We start from the raw sequence: 17,761 nt of genomic DNA, 5'->3' as shown, positions 1-17,761 counted from the left end.
TTGTGAATCGTGAAACGTACACTGTTGCTTAGAGTATTCTGCTTTATCTGAAAAGTTACTGGTGCAGATACCAAATTGACTTAATTCTAGGCTACCTTAGGTCTCAAATATTAAATATAAGTAAAATCATAACTTCATTAACTGAATCATTTAGCATTGTTTTATTACTAAGCTTGTTTGATTTCTGTGTTGTAATAATAATGTTATGATATATAGTACACCTTCAAGACACTTCTAACACCTTAGTATTCAGTCAAAAGGGACACTTCAAAGGGATGCTCTTCAGTCATGTCATTAAACACTACGTAATTAAGGGAGGAGATTCCCAAGGACTTGGAGTAGCTGAAGATTGGATATCAAAAGGGAAGCTTCGTAGTCAACTTGTGACAAGGTTTGTTTTTTGAATGATCTTTGTTTGGCTGGTATGTTGCTCTTTGTCCCAAGCTGATGGCGTAATCTTACCCTGTGAACACACAGTCCAAAGCATGAAGCATTTATGCTTGGAACTACAAAGAATAAACTAGAGAACAAAGGATTTGAGCTTGTTATCACGACGGCACCTATACCTGATTTAAATGACAAGCTTATTGTGTTTGGACGTGTCGTCAAAGGAGAGGATGTGGTGCAGGTAAAAAATTTGAGCTTCTTGAGTAACCTTTTATCACGTCTAGGCTTGGTTTTCTCATGTTTAACCTTTTGATACGGTGTGCCCATCAGGAAATTGAAGAGGTTGATACAGATGAACATTATCGGCCTAAATCTCCAGTAGGGATCACCAGCGTGACTCTAAAACGCGAGATATAAGGACAATTCAAGTCTAATGTGGTCCTTTCCTGCACGACAGAGTGCTGGTTCAAGTATCTTCTAGCTGAGACTTACTTTTGTGACACTGCTACAGTATATCTTTTAGATTTCTCTTTCTCAGTGATCCCCTTGAAATTTTCTCTACTTCTCCTTCCGAGTTTTGTTTGTGATTTGCAGTGGGGAAGGGGAGATAACTTCTTTAGGCATAGGCACCATATCAGCGGTGGACAAAAATACGACAATGCAGCTAATTTGATATGTACACATCTATTGTAGTAATTGTTGTGTTCTTTTTTGATTTTCTCTGATTCATTCTTTTCATGGTAATTGAAAACTAAATCAAGGCATAGCCTACGCCCTACAGTACATCAAATCTACTATGGTGCATAGGCACCATATCAGCGGTGGACAAAAATACGACAATGCAGCTAATTTGATATGTACACATCTATTGTAGTAATTGTTGTGTTCTTTTTTGATTTTCTCTGATTCATTCTTTTCATGGTAATTGAAAACTAAATCAAGGCATAGCCTACGCCCTACAGTACATCAAATCTACTATTGCCCCCAATTTTTTCGCTTTAAATTCAGCAACGAGGTGCTTCTAATTTTTATGAATTGAACTGAAAAATGCTAATAATAAAATAAATAATCGAAAAGTTCAGCCCATTGGTCGTTATATGTGGGCCGGTTCTTTTTGTCGACCCGAAACCATGTATGGGCCGGCCCAGCACAATTTTCAAAACCCGCGCCAAAACGCCGAACGAGTGTCTCTTCCCTCCCTTACATAACCCCGAGTTGAGTTCAGTAGGGTTTTACAGTAAGCTCGGCGGAAAATGAACTCAGTCGATCCGCAACCACAAGATGACTCACTCCTCAAATTCATCGACTATGCCAGGTCTGCTCTCTCCCCTGAAGCCGACGAAGATCCGGATCCGAACGGAAACGGATCGGAGACCGCCCGGCCCAGCTGGAATTGGATCGTTTCTCGGATTCTCAAGACCTGCAGCGCCTACTCTAGCGGCGTTACGGCCGCGATTCTGCTCTCCGATCTCTCCCAGGTATGGGTTTTTAGCCGGATTGGGTTTTGGTTTTCGGTTTGTGTTTTGGTTGGTGATGAGATGTTAGGGATTTGGAATGATTGGGATTGTGTTTGATTTGATTAGGCATGGCATGAGCAAAATAGGGACCGGCCGATGAAGAAGATGCCAGAATGCGTGAGGGAGTTGCGAAAGAAGCATAAGCGGAGGAAGCTTCCGAATACTGTGACTATTGATTCCATTTATGAGAAGAATTTCTTGTCATTGAAAAGTGTTTTGGAGGCGGTTATTGTCGACGTTTATGTTCTCCCCGGTAATTTGTTAGTTTCTGAAGTTTTTGCTTTAGTCTTTAATGTGATGTTGATATGTTGTTTCATTGACATTGCTACTCGTTTTGTTTTAGGCACCAAGATTTATATGCTTTCCCTGGGGGATTTTTGGAGCACCAATACCATTGATCTTTATCTCCACCAAAAGTAAAATATTTTTACTTTAATGATGTATTGCGTATGAGTCGGTATGCCTTTTATATTTCTGATTTTAAGGAACCCGATGAGCGCTGCTCAAACAAATAAGCAGATGTATATGTAGGGTGTTGTTATTATAGGCTTGTGTTACTTTTACATGTGCATATACATAGTCGTTGGAGATTTTATGATTGGTATTTGTCTGTACAGGTACTATGACTTGATAAATCCCACTAATGGGATTCTCAACAAAGGAAGGCAGATCTTCCTCACAGGGTGCTATCTTCGTGCTTCTGGAGGAGGGTCTCGCTGTCCGCGGTTGTTGCCAACAGAATATCTTGTAGTATTGTTAGATGAGGTAATATTCAACTTTGACGACCTGGGAAGCTTGAGACAACGACTTGTGTTTGGAATTTTTTTTTTCGTCGTCTTACATTTAGCTGCTTTCATCAATGTAGGATGATGATGCTGATGCAATGCTGCTAGCAGCTCAGTTTTGTTCAGATACATTCTCTTCAGTTTCTCTTGATGCATTTAGTAAAAATGTTTATTATTCATTGTACGCAAGGTAAGCTAAAATTGCTGATATATATCCATAAGCTCAGCCTTATGCTATCTAGGCTTTGATTTAATAATCAATTTTGAGTAGATTTGAGTATCAGATATTCTAATGAGGACTTGGGACTTATAATCAAATAGCCTTTATAAATATGAGCTAATGCTATACTGAAATTATAATCTCATGACCTAGACCATTTCTAATTGATCTGTTGACATGTTACTAGTCAGCAATCGTGTAACATGCTTTCCTATTTCTGTGCAGAATTGAGCACATTGGCCCCCTGGAAGTTCTAGGAGAGTCTGGAACTTTACAAAGGAAACAAATCACTCTGGTAGATGACGATGGTACCAAGTTACAGTTTGTGCTGTGGGGTGAACAGGTTGTCCTGACAAATCTTTTGAGGTAAACTCTTGCATCCAATGACATTTTCTGATGCTTTCATCCTATATATGCTCATGATTGAGTTTCCCCAGCTTGGGAAGTATGCTTGCACTGGATAAACCATATATTGCAAGTTCAGCAGACAATGCTGCTGGAACAAGTGCTGAAGTTTCCCTTGAATTCGGTAGTGCAACACAATTGTTTTTGGTCCCTGTTGTTCAACACAAGGAACAAGTAAGTAATGCTCAGTCATCTGTATAATGAGCTATCATTTAAGGTGGATGCTAAAATTTTGTATTACTCAGTTATGTATAGCACTGAGACCAAATCGCCGTCAAGGATCAAGACTGCTAAGCACAATAGATCCTAGTCAGAGTACACAAGTTTCTCAAGTTTCCTTGCCCTGTGATTCACATGGGTCTATTGATTTCAGTAGTTATCCTTTTCAAGTGAGTTTACTTCCTTTACGTTTCCTCATCTTAATTGAATTCCATTATGTCCAATCAAATTGCTCTTAGAAGCTATGAGCACAATGCTGCTAAAAGGATGCATTATTACTAATTCATGAAACCGCAGTTGCTTGAACCTTTTCAACTTGTACTCTATTCAAGTTGGGTATGGTGGGTGGGTTATTATTGTTGTTTTTCTTCAAAAATCATCATTTTTCTCTTTCAATTATTCTCTCCATGTGCTTGTTTACTTGCCATGCTATGTGGGCAAGTTGTTTGAAATTAACTGCCCAAATGCTTTATACTTGAAATTGGCATTGCTCAGTCTTCTAATCTAATTTGTTATTAACATATCTTACCTGTGTGAAGTTTTGCAGTCCTATGTTTCCGATCTTCGTGACAAGATGACAGGCGTCAGCCTTTATGGTGTTGTTACAAGTATCATCAAAGAAAGATGTACCACAGAAGCTATCTTCTCATTGAAAATCGAAGATACCAGTGGAGCAATTTGGACTAGATTACATTTTGTGAAATACTGGTATGGATCTTATAAGTTAGTTATATTGATATTACTGGTTTTACAGCCCCCTCCCCAATTTTTTCCACATTTTGATGTGCTTTTCACTTCAAAACATGTATTATATAGGTCACTGGGAAGATTAAGCCTTGGCCACACAGTCTACATATCAGGTCTGACATGCTCTATGACGAAGCGGAAGGGGTAAGCTCAGTTACAATTGTCATCAGTAGTGAATATACAGGCTGGTTAAAACTAGCTCCAAACTTTGCAATTAGTCACTCTCAGTTATAGTTTACACACTTTCCAGTTGTTCCTAAATAGTTTTGCAACCATGATTTTGAATTTATTCTTGTTATGTTTAGGTTCCAGCTAAACAGATGCCACAACAGTCTAGAAGCAATATGGTCCGAGAATACTGGTGGAGCTTCTTTCTTCAACCTCAGTTGCTTGCCAGCGTTGCTAAACTCATCCTGTCTTCATAAACTAACAAAGCTCTCTGATCTCTCCAGCCAGACTACCTGTACTCAGGTATGAGTTTGTCATCAAATTTTGTCCTGCATGAAGGGGTGTTTTCTGTTTGTTGCAAAAGGTAGTATGCTTTCTATTCTCTATTAAGACATAGATTATCTTTTATCATGTGGGCAGATAGTTCACATTCGGCTAGAAATGGCTCAATTTCATCTCAGTACAAGGTTTTCACATGCTGTATGTGGTCATTTGGTTACTGAGCAACCCATGGGAGTTTCTGAATGCAGCTTCTGTAATGAGAATTGTGATGAAGTAGTTCGCACTTTCCACCTGAAAGTGACCCTTGCTGATAAGAGTGGGAAAGTTTTAGCATGGTGTACTGGCCATACTGCTACAGAGATCCTGCAAATCTCTCCTGACGAATTCTTCAAACTACCTGAGGTAATATACTATAACCCAAAATGACATTTACTGTTTCTGTAAGGTTGAACTGAATGTTGACAGTGTGCAACTTGAGAATTGTCCTAACAGGTTATGTTACAAGTCACCAACATTATACTGATGATTTTAGCTTCTGTTTTTGGTCAACTGGTTCTCATTCTTACTTGCGTTTTTCGTTTTTAATGCAGGAAGAACAATTTATGTATCCCTCTTCATTACATAATGAGAGGTTCAAGGTGGCAATTGTTAATTGCAATAGAGAAGGTTCTGGATCTGGCGATGCTCTTGTGCTAGAAACTGAGGGAACCTCATGGGAGATTACTCGTGCATTGAAGTGTGATTAATGTTTCACGGGCAAACCGGAGAGTGAGGAGTTGAACTTCGCAACCTCTACGAAGAATAGCTTTCTATTAGATCAAATGTTAGAGCAAACACTCGTCAGACCATAGATTAAGCAGCTCAGTGATATTGTTAAACCATAATTCCATGAAGTGGCACACTTTAAGAAAAAGTGTAACAAAAGAAGAAGAAAAAAAACGCCCTCCAATTCATGCATGAATGGTTGTGTGAATATCAGTTGAGTACTTGAGTTATGAATTGTGTGAATAATTCACGTTGATCAAGTCCCATGAATAGTTGTCAAAACCAATAAGTCTAATTCTTCACTTACAATTGCGACGGATTAAAAGGGTCTTTACTCTTTAGGTTTCTCTCTTGCGACGGATTAAAAGGGTCTTTAGGTTTGTCCTCTGCAATAAAAGACAAAATGTTAATTTATTTAAAAAACATTTGGGTTCATGTCTTCACATTTCACAACAGAAGATTAGTTTGACTTTGTTGAGATACTCTTATGAATCTCAGTCTATAGATGGGTGTGTTATTAATTTACTAACATAAACGAGAAAACTTGCTATGTCACTGGCTCGCGTGATAAAAAAAAAATATATATATCTATTTGCTTCCTCACATTTTACCCTTTATAAAAAAAAGAAAAATCCGTTAAAGAAAGCTCCGTAGTTAACGCCGTTATGGTCACTGTGGCAGTGGAGTAGGGTTTTAGGCCCTTTAGAACAGTCGAAAGGGGTTTAAGGGGGGTTAGCATTTCCGCAGCGCTCTCATTCCTATCCATGGAGCTTTTCTCTCACCCCTAAACCCTCAACCCTACAAAAAAAAATTCCCCATCTTCAATTCCTGGGTTTAATTATCCATGGCAGATTTGGACGACGATTTCGGAGACATCTACACTGAAGTTGATACCCAGGCCTCTTCAGCCATCAATGGCGTCTCCAACTTCACTCAGTTCTATACTCAACCCGAAGAAGAAGAAGGAGAAGATAGAAATGATAGTAATAACGATAAAAAGAACGGCGGCGAGGGTTTGGTCTCCGATTCTAAGCAACTCAGTTCTGTGTCTGAGGAATTGGGCGGTAAAGTTTCGGGTTCCGAATCGAATGAGGAGTACAGTGATAGTGACAGTGAGGATGATCTCAATATAGTTTTGAATGATGAGGGCTGTAAAGGTATTCCCTTTCCGATTTCGGGTGGTGGGAGCATGAGGATTGATGATTGTGATGATGAGGATGATGATGCTTTTGTGGCTATCAAAGATTCCAAGGTATTGTATTAGTTTTTTTTGTTAATGAATTTGGAGGCTGTAGTTTTCAATGTGTGGTTTTAGAGACTTTTATGATGATAGAACTGAATTTGGATTATATTAGTATTCTTGGTGTTTTAAGCATTTCAATTTCGAATTGGTGATTTTCATGTGAAGGACTACCTTGTTGTGTTTTTTTTGTTTTTAGCTTTGCTAAGTTCCTAAATGAGAGATGGTATGGTGGTTTTGTGTAGTATGTATGGACTCAAGGATCGGCTTGTGCAAGCAATGGAAGAGGCAATGAATCTGTGGATTTGGTGTCTTCCATGCCGTTCGGAGGAGACCACTCTCAGATCAGTTGTGTTCGTGATACACCTAATCCAGTGGTGACTCGAAACAGATTTGGTTTTCGACTTCCTTGGTATAGGTTAGTACATGCGTCTGAAATTTTAATTCTGCACAAGGCCCAATTTCTTCAGTTGTTCACTTTCAATTTGTTGAGTTCCATGGAAGTATGTATCAAAATAGACATTAACTCAACCAAAAAATATTAGCCCCCTGTAGAGCATAAAATGATTTTGAATAGTACTGTGTTAAAGTTTGACCAAAGGCATGACATTTCTTACAGGACAATACTGGACGTGGATATTGAATCGTTTGAGGAGAAGTCATGGAGGTATCCTGGAGTTGATTTAACAGATTACTTCAATTTTGATTTGAATGAGGACAGCTGGAAAGAGTACTGTAAATCCCTGGTAAGTGAAGTAGTGCTGATTTGATGCTTAAATCTCACGTTTGGGTATTCTGGCAGGTTGAAAAATAAAAAATTCCTAAACTTTTTATAGAGAGAAACTTGTGGGTATGCTATAAATGCTCTGGCCTTATGGCAACTCGTTGTTACTGCTTTTCTGCAATACTGCACTTCATTGAATTGAACCCTAATGCTTAAATGATAGCAGCAACAACTTCGGCGGGTCAAATCCATGCAGTATGGCACGCCTGGCTCTTCAAAATTTTATCAGGTCTGTTTGATTCTTTTTGGAGTCTTATCATATAACCACAACCATTGTATGTTTTTGGTATTGACATCTCCAATTGTGTCATTCCTGTATAAATAGGCTAATGAAGCTGGATCTGAGCATGGCATATTCGCCCAGGAAATTATGTCTACAGGAGTGAATTATGCTGGATCATGGACATATGCTCCTCCATCATCAACAGTTTCTGATTGCAGAGTAAGACAGTTACAACTGGTATATCAGATTTAGTTGATCTACCTTTCTCCTCTTTTGTAATACGATATACTTTTATATTATTCCCACACAGTAGTGTATTCAGATACTTGGTGTGAGATAATATGTTGGCTTTTGATTGTTTCAGCCCATAGGAAACACAATTCAGATAGAAGATAGTATTGTTGAACGCCAACCATCTTTTGATAGCAGGCATCCACGTAGTTGGAATTCTGATGTTGTGATACAGGTGTGCTATTACTTTGATTTGTCTTGCGGATATTTTGAAGTTACCTGTAATTATCTTATCACTAATGAAGTGTCTGGGTAGATTTCTGTGCAGGATCCCACCCAGGAAACCCCTAATTCTAGCGCGGAACATGGGCATACAAATAGCAGGGCCCATGAGAAATCTGAAAATGGGGAGTTTGATGCAAATGGAAACCAAGATTATATCTCATATGATGATGATTCATCATTAGGAAGTCCAGAAGTAGACGTGAGAACATTAGATGGGTTCGTATTCTGTCTGATGCCAGTATGGTTATGTGACAACTACTGTTACTGTGTTAGTGGGTTCAATTATTATTATATATATACACAATATATATGCAGATACTGTATGTACATGTAGTAATTTTTCCTGGTATGTCATCAGGTGTTCCCAGAAGATCAGTGTGTCCCATCCAATGACGATAGACTCTGATGATCACAGAAATAACAAGGTCATTGATGTGGATGGGAATAGGCATAAGGAGGTGAATGGTATCTCATTGGAGGCTATTGAACTTGCTAATAAAGTGACAGAAAGTCCTGACAGGAATACTTCCTCTGCTGATCAATACATGATGGAAACACAATTATCGCTGAGTGATGATGATGATGAAGTTAGTCTCATTTCATCATGTTTTGAATCTGATTCTGAAGCTTCCAGGAACAGTGCTCATTTTGATCCAGAAGATATTCATACTCCTGTAAGGTCTGTGGTGAATTCACAAACTGAACCAAGCAAGTCTGCCACATCTTCTTTTAAGAACTCAAAAGGCAATTGCATCAAGAGAAAAAGAGTTGATATCCAAGATTATTCTATGTGTAGAAGTTCTTCTCAAAAGAAGCATAATCATCAGGGTGGGAGGCTCAACAGTATTGATGGACCAAGTAATCACAGAAACAATGACAATGATATGTCTCTCACCTCAGATACTGAGGACCCAAATGACTGGAATGGCTCAGAGAATCCTCGCGGACAGGAGGAGAGGCTGCGAGGTTCTGGTGATATTAATAGAGCAGATATTTCAGAATATAAAGAACCAAAATTTTCCTGCCATTATGGCATTAGAAATGCTGATAACCATGATCAGAATAAAAGAAAACAGAGAAAGTATTCGAGTAGAAAAGGTAGTCACCAGCTCCAACGGAAACTAGATCGATATGTGAATAGAACTTTTAATGAGAGGCAGAATTGTTGTGAAGATACGGATACAGATTGGAACCACTTTGGAATTACTCGGTTCACTGAGGAGAGGAGTCCTCTTACCAGCAGGGAGTCCAGGGGGTTGCATGCTAGGTATTCCTACACTGTTGGAAAAAGGGATGCTCAGTGGAGAAGGAACAGCAACAAATTGCTGTTTAAGAAAATACCCAATTCTAAGTGGCATGAAGACGATTTTCTGGGAGAAAAAGCTGGGAGATGCACATCATTCACTAGTCGAAAAAGGAATAATTTTGATGATTTTGATGAAAGGAAGTTCCCACCAGTCAGGAGACAACTGAATAACTGGGGACGAAGGGGTGGATATGTGGGCAGTCCCATGTATTTGGATGATTTACACTCTGAGAATTTTGAAGATGTACATTGCAAACCCAAAGAAAATCGACACTTGCGCCATCAGTCTTACAGAGATAAAGCTGATGATGGAAGCTGGAAACACTCCATATCACCAAGAATTGATGTTTTTTGCCCAAGAACAACAGACGAAAGATATTGGAGACATGTGAGAAAAATAGATGTTGAAGAAGCCAATGAGATTGATTGGTTTGATGATCACTATGATGGTTATGAAATTGAAGATAACGTGTATGCTAATGATCATTTAAGGTGGAGAAGATCGAACTGGGGTTCTGAAGTTATGCACTGGACTGAAGATCAGTTTACTGTCAGACATCATGCTGACAAATTGTATTCTGAGAAAGCATCCTGTTCTTATCGAAAATATGTGCGGCATGAAAAATTTCATGCTAAATATGGTCCTTTAAGTGATGGAATGCGTTATGATAATATGCAGCCAGAGCAGCGTAGATTGAAAATGCCCAGAAAAGAAATTGGTGCTAACTTTGTTAATAGAAGCGTTAAGATGTATAGAGGTAAGCATGAGCAGTCAGTGAGGTGCAGGAATTCGATGGACTTGGCTGTTAGGGAACGAAAGGTAAAGTTGGAGAAACCAAGGGCTTTACTTGTATATATGAGTGCTCCAATTCAGTTGAGCAAGCCTTACTTATTCTGGTCAATGATATCACGTTGCATCTTTCTTGTTTTATTTTTTTTGGTTTCCTATGTCATGTGTTTAGTTTCCCTTGGCCAAGTAATGTGTTTTATGAACCTTTTAATGACTTCTACTTTTTTGATTTGTTCTTGATAACTGGAAATGAGAGGGAAAAAGGTTCCCGCAATCATCAAGGCAATGACTTGTAGCAGGACCTTCCAGTTGTGTAGTTAGTTCATTCATTTTCAATGTTTTTTTTGTTTTTGTTTTTTTTTTTTTCATTTTGGTGCTGATCAGTATTACTCAGGCATTTCAATGTAAAGTAGGCTTTGCCATGCATGTTGATTTCATGCAAGAAGCTTCTTCCAGAAATTGCAAATCAAATGATGGGGTTAATATATGCTAATATTTAAGTAAGAGAGGCGTTTAGATGTTGCTTGAATCTCACTCTTCAAGTTGGCAAATATATATACTATTTAAGGTTGCAAATTGCATGAATCCGACATCCCTTTTGTTTTTGGTTTTTTTTTATTCTCATATGAATGACTTTTCTATAGATTATAAAGAAGACAATCTATTTTCTTTTGTGCTTTTCCTCTTCATGTTCTTTATTCTGTATCTGTTTCTGTGTTCTACTTTTGGGTTCATCTGATCTAAAGCATGCGTCTTCTTTTCATTTTTTTAGGTACTAGAAACTATCTTCTTTTGAATTCATATTATTGAAAGTTACTACAAATTATATTGATTATCCTCGTCCATAGTTGTCAGACTCGTTTGGGAACACAGATTAATGATTGAATACTTTGGGAAGACATTTGATTATTATCTTTCATCCTTCATGATTGAAGTTTTCTCTGCCTTGCTGCAAAATATATCAGCCTATATGTCTGAAGCATTTTATGCTTTTAGTTTAAATCTGAAACTGTTGCCAAGTGATATCTAGTTGTCTACCAAAGACTCAGTGATCAGCGCTATAGATGTTATCTTGGACTAGGAAGTAACTGTTGTTTTCTTGTGGAGGGATTGGCAGCTAGGCAACTGCTGACCACAAAATAGATTATTTTTAGCTGTTTAAAGACTAGGAGTTGGAGCTTAGAACTTATTGCTTACATTATCAGTACCCGCATTCTTTATGAACATATAACTCCATTGTTTGATGTTATAACACAGTGCCTACTGTTAATTAAGCTTACCCATGCATACAGATATCTTGAGATGTTGATGGTCATCTTCTAATCATTTAACTTGAATTTATCTTGAATTTTGTAATAACAGTCACAGTTTATAAATCAGTTTTGGAAGGATGGGAATAGAAGTCAGGGACAATTATAAGACCCGGAGAGGGTGGGGGTGGTTTTTGAATTTTATTTATCATGCATTCTGCTGCTGCTGCTGCTGATATCAATCATCTCTTTTACCTATGCAATTACTGATATATTACATGCTTGTGACATTTCCTTGTGATACACTGCAGATCCTTACAAGATGCTCTAAAGCCAGAAATTTGATGCACAATGGCAGGCCAGAAAATATGGGTGCAGAGATTGGTGGAGAGTGGATGACTTCAGGGATTTCGCAAGCTTGTGAATCTGAGAAGGCGAGGGCAGTCAAAATCACCCAAAATATTATATGGAACCAAAACAACAAGAAAGGGCATGATATTTTTCCAGTTACGGCTCAAAATGCTGATTTGGATATAGAGGAGGGCCAGATTGTAACACAAGAACAGAATACCACACATCCTTTGCAGAGAAAACATGCTTCTGATTATACAGAACCAGCCGACAGCTTGATAAAGGGAGTGTTTGATAGTCGTAATGCCTCTAAAGGGAATAAAGTTGTAGAAGGATATGACAAGCAAAGGATTCTGCAAACAATGGCAAAAATGGAGCAACGTGGGGAGCGCTTTAAGGAGCCAATCACCTTGAAAAAGGAGCCAGACAAGCAGTTGATGCCTGAGGTTGATCCCACGGTTGAAACAGCTGATGAAAAGCAACACAGGCCAGCTCGAAAGAGGCAGTGGGGTGGTAGGTTCTCAAAGAATGACTCTCTAACGTTGGGGATTCCATTGAAAGCTAGGTTCTGAAAAGCATCTTTTGACCTGTTCATTGGAAACTGTCAGCTGACTTGCTGAGATCAATAAAGTTAATTCCAAGTATGTACTGCCAATTGAGGCAGGCTGCTATGTATAAATGCCATATATATTTTTCTTTTGTGGTGTCGGGGCTGAAACTTTCCCAGCCTCAGCCTGAAAGTTCCTCAGCGTCATTCTCCTAGTTGAAGCAGGTAAACAAATTACAGCATAGCTCAGCATTTCAGATAAAGGAATCCGGTTACAGTTTCATTCTTTTTGTCAGAGAAATTGGAGAGACATTTGTTGTTCAATACTTGGTATTTGGAGGTCGAAATTTCTCCAATCCAAAATTCAGTTTTGATAATCTGTACATTAATCTTTGCTGGGTTTATAACCCCATTTCTAATAATCACTTGTACATTCACATGCTTTATTTACTCAATAATCTGTCATCTTATTTGAGTTATTTCTTTGAAATTTAACACGGTACGAGGAAGTCGCTGTTCCACAAACGAAATACGACATTTGTGATGACTGATTGTAGCCGAAAGTGTACACTAAAAAGTGATGACTTTCGCCTACGAAATAAATAGTCGGTAAAACTATCCTCATCACTTAAGAGAGAAAATTAGAATGTGATCTTATTGCGGATGAACTATTTATCAGAAAGATTGCTTGTAGTTTACAAGTTTATTTTCCACGGTCCAACTGAAGTCATTCACTCATTGTATTTAGAGTTTAGAGTGATGAATGGAGCAAAAATGCATCACAGTAGATACGAGCCCATACTTCCTTTCGATCCTCTTTGTCTTTTTATTTTATATTAAATAGTTTGACGACACACAATCTGATCTTTCTGGAATTGCCCAATAATAGTCGCCCACGTGTCGTAAAAATCTGCTTTTTCCAGAACCATACCAGAAAGTGAAAACGTGGCAAAATGCCCACCAGCAACCGTTGGTAATGCGCGCGGTCTTTCCCGATTGACTAAAATAACCCTACACAAAACCCGTTCCATTCTCACAAATACAAGTAATCCCCCGTTCATCATCCCTTGTGTCTCAACGAAATCGAAAAAAAAAAAAAATACGTACCCTTGTGTATATGTTTAAAGAAACGATCTCTAGTAACTTGATGTTCGGTAAGAAATTACTTTTTATGCGTTATCAAGTTAGTAACATACTTACTAATATTTAAATTAAGGTTCACGACATGGTAGACAAATAAATTTTATCTAATTTCTCACCGTAAATACACGAAATCAAATACAAATCAAACATACTAACCACAAAATAGTGAGAGATGAGACTTTGAACAATAAACATGACGTTCCATCTATGCTGCTCAGCCAACCTCACCGCACTATGTGATTAAATATCTCGTATTGAAACTAGGCTAGATCAGATGTTGGATTCCCTCTCTATGATGTTAGAAGAAAATAAAAAGAAACATTGTAGGTGCAAAAGTGTACACGTCCGAGACGTTTTGGTGAAAATGATTGAAAAGAGAGTGCACAAGGCTATAACGGTAATTGTACCCGCATCGTTCTTCTCCTACCCGCCTCACATTTGATTCAACTTTTAGATCATACAAACACAGTTTAATCCGTTAAGAGAGAAATGCAGCAACTCCTCTCTTCTTCTTCTTCATCCTCAAACCCCAACTTCACTCTCTTCTCAAACCCTAACCACCTCTCCAAATTCTCCTTCAAAATCCCCGTTCTACCCCTCCCCTCCCCTCCCCGCTGCTCCTCCCTCGACTCCTCCTCCACCCAGCTCCTCGACCACGACTCCCTCTCCGACGACCGCGCTCGAACCAATGCCGCCGTGCCGGACACCAAACCAGTCCTCGTCGTTCGCCGCCCCTCCATGGACGCCGAGACCGACGCCGATGCCGCCCCTTCCCCTCTCGACGTCGGCCTCGCCGAGTTCGCCAAGAAGATTGCGATTTTCGAGCCCGACGACGGCGACGCCGCGTCGGAGCCCAAAGAGAAGCCGTTGAAGGTCAACCTGGACTTGGCCTTGTACAGAGCTAAGATCTTGACCAGAAATTACCGCTATGCTGAAGCTCAGCAGTTACTCGAAAAGGTATACTTACCATTTTACTTGCTAATTTGTTGTGAGTAGCTGAAACTGAAATTGGTTAATTTGTTGGTTTAAGTGTATATATTACTGGCCGGAAGATGGGAGAGGTTATGTGGCATTGGGGAAGGCGTTAAGCAAGCAGTCGAAATGGGGCGAAGCGAGGGCTGTGTATGAGAAAGGTTGCCAAGCCACGCAGGGAGAGAATCCATACATTTGGCAGGTTCGGTGGTTCTCTTTGCTTTCGAGATTTTGATCTTTGTGCAATTTGCTTTTGGTAGGATTGATAGATTGAGGTGGTTGTGTTTTGGTTATAGTGTTGGGCTGTTTTGGAAGATAAGATGGGGAATACAAGGAGAGCAAGGGAGTTATTTGATGCGGCGACGGTTGCTGATAAGAAGCACATTGCTGCCTGGCATGGATGGGGAGTTTTAGAGCTGAAGCAAGGGAATATTAGTAAGGCGAGGCATCTGCTTGCTAAAGGTTTGAAATTTTGTGGTGGGAATGAGTACATATACCAGACATTGGCACGATTGGAAGCTAAAGCAAGTCGCTATGAGCAGGCTCGGTACTTGTTCAGGCAGGCCACTAGATGCAATCCTAAAAGCTGTGCCAGTTGGCTTGTAAGTCATCAGTTTCCTGCATGTAGGCCTCTCTGTTATGTTAGTTTCCATGTCTTTTGTGGTTTGTGGTATGTTGAGATGCTTTTCTTATTGTATTTGTCGAATAATCATGATGCAGGCGTGGGCTCAGATGGAGATGCAACAGGAAAATAATCGTGCTGCTAGGCAACTTTTTGAGGTGATTGGTCATAACAATATATGGTCATGCATCAGCATGTGTTCTGAATCCATTAGACATTCTCACCAATCTTTTCCTTAGAATGCTTCAATAACCAAGTTGTGTTCTGTTTAGCTCTAGCTCAGTTTTTTGATTCTTTCTACATGGCAACTTGGTGTTCTCCTCTTTTTGCAGAAATCAATACAGGCAAGCCCAAAGAATAGGTTTGCATGGCATATTTGGGGACTTTTTGAAGCTAAAATGGGAAATGTTGAGAAGGGGAGAAAATTATTAAAGATTGGCCACGCGCTCAATCCAAGGGATCCAGTCCTCCTTCAGTCTCTTGCTTTATTGGAATACGAACACTCTACTGCAAATCTTGCTCGACAGTTGTTCAGGCGAGCATCTGAGTTGGATCCGAGGCATCAACCAGTGTGGACGGTAAGGAAGTCTTCTCAGTGCTGAGATAAATTGATGCACATCTTATTTGTTTGGGATTACTACCTCATTAATTGTGAGAATGATGCAAATCTGATCTGTGACTATCCTACTGCCCAATGATCATTGGTTTAAGTCCCGTATGAATTATTTTGCTTTTTCAGAAATAATAGTCCACCATGGTGAGGGGATTTGATCCTTCGGATGGATTACAAACTATTACATTCCTTTGTTACCCTGGCTACCCTTGATAATCGTTTTGTCTACGGTTTTCTCCTGCCAAGTCATTGTTTCTCACTGAAAAGGAACAGAATTTTCCATCATTTATGCATTGGCCTGTTGACAATATTAAGCTGATAGATATATCTTTTGATGGATAGTGCTAGAGGGCCTTAATAAGGCCTAAGATTTATGGCCTTAATCCTATGTGGCATGTCATGTCACATAGACACATCATCAATTTAATAAATCATGTCATTTAATTTTTAGGTAAAATGATTCTTGGCCTTAATAAGCTTAAGATTTATGGCCTTGATTACATGACTTAATTATTCATACATGCATCACTGTTAATTGAACAGAAAACTAATTGGTTGATACCAAAATGTTGGAGTTTTTAGGCTTGGGGGTGGATGGAATGGAAAGAAGGAAACATTGCCACAGCAAGGAAATTATACCAAAAGGCATTGTCTATTAACTCAACTAGTGAAACTGCTGCTCGCTGCCTACAGGTAACGATAGTAGCCAGATAGTATCTCATTTTCTCTTAGTGTTATGCGAACATGAAACTTCTAACAGTTAAGTCTTTTATTAAAAAGACAATGGAAGTATTAATGAACACATAGCGTTAGCAACATGAACTACATCTTGTCAAGGTTTCATTCGAGTGACCATGTTTTGCAGGCTTGGGGAGTTCTAGAACAGAGAAATGGTAACCTATCCGCAGCCCGAAGATTATTCAGGTCCTCTCTCAATATAAATTCTCAGAGTTATGTCACATGGATGACATGGGCATCATTGGAAGAAAATCAAGGGAACTCTGTCCGTGCAGAGGAAATTCGCGATCTCTATTTCCAGCAGGTTAGTAATTAGCATAGCTACTGCATCTTATATATACATATGAGTAATATTAGTAATGATATTGCAAATGCAACTTTTGGAAGCTAATAGTGTACCGTTTTTGGTTTCTTGCAATAGCGCACTGAAGTTGTGGATGATGCTTCATGGGTTATGGGATTGTTAGACATCATAGATCCAGCACTTGACAGAATCAGGAGTGTCTTGAAGTTGGATCAGGCCTCGCAACAAAGTCGACTAGATTCTCTCAGAACAATACTAGAAGGAGAAAGTGGAAAGAACGTTGATGAAGAGTCAGTTAGCAATGACATGGAAAGTGACACTGGCTTTGATGTAGATGCTTTCTGTATAGAAAGACTATCTTTGGATCCATCTAAGCTACAAGTTCAGATGGAATTCTCACCGCCTCCACCAGTAAAGAGATCTAGAGAGAAAGTCTTATAATGATTTGGTGATGGAAATCTGTAATGTTAAAGGGGATGGAGCTAGCTTTAGAGTGCTCCAGTATAGATAACAGTACAGCATTCGAGTCTGAGTCGTATATAGAATTCAAGCTTACCACACGGTCCACACCCTTCATACAGTCTGGTGGCAGAGTTGGGGATAAAGTGGTCTGCTTTGGTAGCCTTGGTGGTTTGTGAGTGAAGTATGTGAATCATGTATGAGGCTTGCCTTGTATTGTATATCTGACCCTGGTTTCATCGTTATCGTGGCAAAGATGGGGGACTCGTGAAGGCATTCGATTTCGAGTTACGACATCCTTATGCATACTGTCATGTCTATTTTACATGTTTCTTAATTTGCTGGAAGGTGTGCTCCTTTCTTATAGCAATTGGTGGAATAGGGTTTAACATATAAAATCAAGAAAGT

At 39.2% G+C, this 17,761-nt stretch overlaps 5 protein-coding genes across 5 annotated transcripts in view; all 5 read left to right on the top strand.

Annotated features, from left to right (window-relative positions):
• LOC101308851 (peptidyl-prolyl cis-trans isomerase CYP21-3, mitochondrial-like) overlaps positions 1-1,162 on the top strand; it is a 2,790-nt gene extending 1,628 nt beyond the window's left edge. Inside the window, exons 6-8 of the mRNA XM_004295036.1 lie at positions 254-391; positions 478-628; positions 718-1,162. Coding sequence (XP_004295084.1) covers positions 254-391; positions 478-628; positions 718-804 — 376 coding nt within the window. The 3' untranslated portion in view covers positions 805-1,162. The remainder of the gene's footprint in view (positions 1-253; positions 392-477; positions 629-717) is intronic.
• A 478-nt stretch (positions 1,163-1,640) lies between these two features.
• LOC101314554 lies at positions 1,641-5,476 on the top strand. The gene is made up of 13 exons (XM_004296200.1): positions 1,641-1,865; positions 1,971-2,157; positions 2,248-2,320; positions 2,522-2,669; positions 2,770-2,879; positions 3,135-3,275; positions 3,347-3,488; positions 3,560-3,703; positions 4,081-4,241; positions 4,350-4,424; positions 4,613-4,751; positions 4,869-5,132; positions 5,321-5,476. The coding sequence occupies exons 1-13, from the start codon at positions 1,641-1,643 to the stop codon at positions 5,474-5,476; spliced, it is 1,965 nt and encodes a 654-aa protein (XP_004296248.1).
• Positions 5,477-6,339: 863 nt separating this feature from the next.
• LOC101314266 lies at positions 6,340-9,731 on the top strand. The gene is made up of 9 exons (XM_004296199.1): positions 6,340-6,747; positions 6,981-7,153; positions 7,355-7,481; positions 7,686-7,748; positions 7,845-7,961; positions 8,107-8,208; positions 8,290-8,474; positions 8,617-9,525; positions 9,611-9,731. Exons 1-9 carry the CDS (start codon positions 6,340-6,342, stop codon positions 9,729-9,731), a joined length of 2,205 nt encoding a protein of 734 aa, XP_004296247.1.
• Positions 9,732-9,743: 12 nt separating this feature from the next.
• Positions 9,744-12,901, top strand: LOC101308556. The gene is made up of 2 exons (XM_004295035.1): positions 9,744-10,384; positions 11,916-12,901. Exons 1-2 carry the CDS (start codon positions 9,770-9,772, stop codon positions 12,525-12,527), a joined length of 1,227 nt encoding a protein of 408 aa, XP_004295083.1. The 5' UTR covers positions 9,744-9,769; the 3' UTR covers positions 12,528-12,901.
• A 1,233-nt stretch (positions 12,902-14,134) lies between these two features.
• On the top strand, positions 14,135-17,479 carry LOC101313972 (psbB mRNA maturation factor Mbb1, chloroplastic-like). The gene is made up of 8 exons (XM_004296198.1): positions 14,135-14,602; positions 14,676-14,819; positions 14,914-15,219; positions 15,338-15,397; positions 15,572-15,817; positions 16,435-16,545; positions 16,718-16,894; positions 17,012-17,479. Exons 1-8 carry the CDS (start codon positions 14,135-14,137, stop codon positions 17,333-17,335), a joined length of 1,836 nt encoding a protein of 611 aa, XP_004296246.1. The 3' UTR covers positions 17,336-17,479.
• Positions 17,480-17,761: the final 282 nt, after the last annotated feature.

The sequence above is a fragment of the Fragaria vesca genome, linkage group LG3 (genome assembly GCF_000184155.1).
Source record: "Fragaria vesca subsp. vesca linkage group LG3, FraVesHawaii_1.0, whole genome shotgun sequence".
Lineage (NCBI taxonomy): Eukaryota > Viridiplantae > Streptophyta > Magnoliopsida > Rosales > Rosaceae > Fragaria > Fragaria vesca.
This window is presented reverse-complemented; position numbering and strand designations above follow the sequence as displayed.